This window comes from Saccostrea cucullata, unplaced genomic scaffold (genome assembly GCF_032062105.1).
Source record: "Saccostrea cucullata isolate Sc308-1 unplaced genomic scaffold, CSIRO_AGI_Scuc_v1 ctg205, whole genome shotgun sequence".
NCBI classification, from domain to species: domain Eukaryota; kingdom Metazoa; phylum Mollusca; class Bivalvia; order Ostreida; family Ostreidae; genus Saccostrea; species Saccostrea cuccullata.
The window spans coordinates 199,691-202,500 of record NW_026936671.1 but is presented as its reverse complement, the minus strand read 5'-3'; the positions used below and the strand labels follow the sequence as shown (position 1 = coordinate 202,500).

Below are 2,810 nucleotides of genomic sequence, written 5' to 3'. Positions count from 1 at the left end.
TGAAAATTTACTTTTGTGGCTTCACTTTCTGCCTCTTCTTTTTGACTGCACTTCAAACAGCTCTCTTTTAATGAAGACAAGTTGAACTGGTCCAGTTCATTACAGGCATCTTGCATCAGATCAGTAGAAACAAAACCAAGATTCCTACATTCCTCAACTGACAACAAACTGGAAGCTACCCTGTCTATAACTAGCTGTAATAAAACATAAATTCATGTAAATTTATCTTGTTAGCAAAAATTAAACTTGTTTAACAGTTACTCAACTTACTGTAAAGTCGCACATGTGGCGCAGTGGTTAGAGCATCTGCTCTAGAGTCGCGAAGTAAGAAGTAAATCCTTACGTCACGAGATTGAATCCCATTGTGGGACGTGGAGACTGGTCTTTCAGATGAGACCATGTAAACCGAGGACCCGTGTTGCAGTAGGTGCTGGCACAAAAAAGATCCCTCCCTGCTTTATGGCCCTTAGTGCCGAGGATAGGACAAAATTTGTAGCCTTCCATTGGCAAGTGGTGGCATCTCAATATGAGTGAAAAAATTCTTGAGAGGGACATTTGACAACATACTGTAGTTCACTTAATTTTCGCGACACCTTATTTTCGCAAGATAGTCATTGACTCTTGATTAGCAAGGCAAAATTTTCACGAATTATGGTTATTGCTCTATATAATATTAAGGAATACTATTATAAGCGAGATTTAAATTTTCGCGAGCACACTGCCTCGCGTAATTACGCGAAAATAAAGTTCTCACGAATAAAAAGTGATTTACAGTACAATTACTGTAAATCGAAAATAATATCAAATGCCGGGATCCAGCAGTTTAAAGACTGTGATCCTTTTGTACATTTTACAATAATAATCTCGCTAAATACAAATGACATTAGGTTTTACTGCCATTTTATTCTGACAATCTCTCTTGAGACAGTGTTTAGAAAAACTCCAAAATTAAAAAAATAAATTTAAAATATTAAATATATTTATCTTACTTCTACAAAACAATTTGATTATAGATACACAGAAATGAAGACTTTTAATGAGATTTAAATATTCCTTTATATTTACTACAACCATGATCTAGCCACCTGTTATACAGTCACTCAGCTTATCAGATTATAACGTTACGTGTCACTGTCAGCAACAGATTTAATTTCAGGTAAAAATAACTTTTTATACCTTAGCAAGTCGAAAAATATGTAATATTTTGTAAGTTGACATAAAAACTAAATATTTTGCTAATTTACGATAAAAGTTTTGGAAGACGAAAGACTCCACTTACCAATAATGCAAAAATAAAACGAGGGACACCTCCAGTGTCCACCATGTTGAAAGAAAATACTACAACTTCCGGGTAACAAATAATATCAAAAGTCTAATCCGTGAGAGGATCCGGGAAAATTATTAACGTGATGGAAAGACAAAAGTCTTAGAATTTCTAATACCATATGCTTCTTTTGTCATTTACTGTCAGTGACGTATTTTTTTTTTACCGCAGATAACTTTGTCAAACAAAATTAGTCATTGTACCACATACAATGAAACGTTAATTGGAACATAGAAAAAGTTTCAATTACTTTGCATTATCAGATTGAATTATATGAAATTTCTCCAAATTTATAATTTTTCCTTTGGGTAAAAACAAATTGACCTTTTCACTTTTGATCCACGATTGAAAAACTTTAACTTTGGCCTTAATTTTTGAACAGTTGATGCTAAGGTTTTCATATTTCACATTTATTTAGTCTTTGAGCCCTGTTGTTAGGCTCCAGGTTTCACATCCATAGAAAAGCACTGATTTAACATTAGGCCTAATATTAAATATTCTTATCTTTGTTTCTTCACTTAGTGTACTGGAACGAGCGTTTCACGGTCCGGCTTTCATTGCTTATTCTGGGTTTCATGTCTTCGTCTGAACCACCTGTATTTTAGTTAATGATGGACCCCAAGTACATATAAATTGCTCCACCCCCTTAATTGTGATTGGTCCACATTTTCTAGAAATGACTTTAATAACTTTTCTTTTCTTGCTATTAATTTTAAGTTCTATCTTCTTTCCAATTTCATTTAGCTTGTTGGTCTTTTTCTCTGATCATGCTGATGTCTTTTATTTGGTGTGTCAGAAGGGCAAGATCATCGGCAAAATCCAGGTCTTCCAATCTTTAGGAACAGGGTGAGCGAGAGTATAAGCAGCCAAAAGTTTCACTCCAGTTTTCACTTTAAAGGAATCATAAGAGTTGTATCGTGTATCACGTGTAGTGTATCACGTGTACTGAGAATTTTTAATACATAGAGTCTTAATAATATTCACTATAATATATGATGGCAATCCATAGTATCTCAGCAGTTGCCACATCCCATCTCTGTTGACATTGTCAAATGCTTTTTCAAAGTCCATAAAGTCTATATACAGACATGATTGCACATGCCATTCAGCAGATTGCTTCACGATAATTCATAGAGTTGTAATTTGGTTGGATATAAAGCCTGTCTGTTCATCTCGAAGAACAATATCCACTGCATCTTTCATCCTGTTCAGTATTACTCTACTTAGGATACAGCAAATATCAAAAGCTAGATACTGAAAGCGACTGGACTACTGGAAGAGATACCATCAAGGATACATGTGAAGAAGTAATAGGAAGAAAAATCCAACAAGACGAAAGAATGGATGTCTGATAGTATATTGCAGAAGGTTGGTTGATTGATTGTATGTTGCTTAACGTCCCTCTTGAGAATTTTCACTCATATGGAGACGCCACAACTTGCCGGTTGAGAGCTACACATTTTGTCCTATAATCGGCACTCAGGGC

At 34.9% G+C, this 2,810-nt stretch overlaps 1 protein-coding gene across 1 annotated transcript in view; it reads right to left on the bottom strand.

Moving 5' to 3' along the window:
* LOC134246195 (selenoprotein F-like) overlaps positions 1 to 1,421 on the bottom strand; it is a 2,856-nt gene extending 1,435 nt beyond the window's left edge. The window contains exons 1-2 of the mRNA XM_062728519.1: positions 1,280 to 1,421; positions 12 to 194 (exon numbers count right to left, since the gene is read on the bottom strand). Of these exons, the coding sequence (XP_062584503.1) occupies positions 12 to 194; positions 1,280 to 1,324 (228 nt within the window). The 5' untranslated portion in view covers positions 1,325 to 1,421. The remainder of the gene's footprint in view (positions 1 to 11; positions 195 to 1,279) is intronic.
* Positions 1,422 to 2,810: the final 1,389 nt, after the last annotated feature.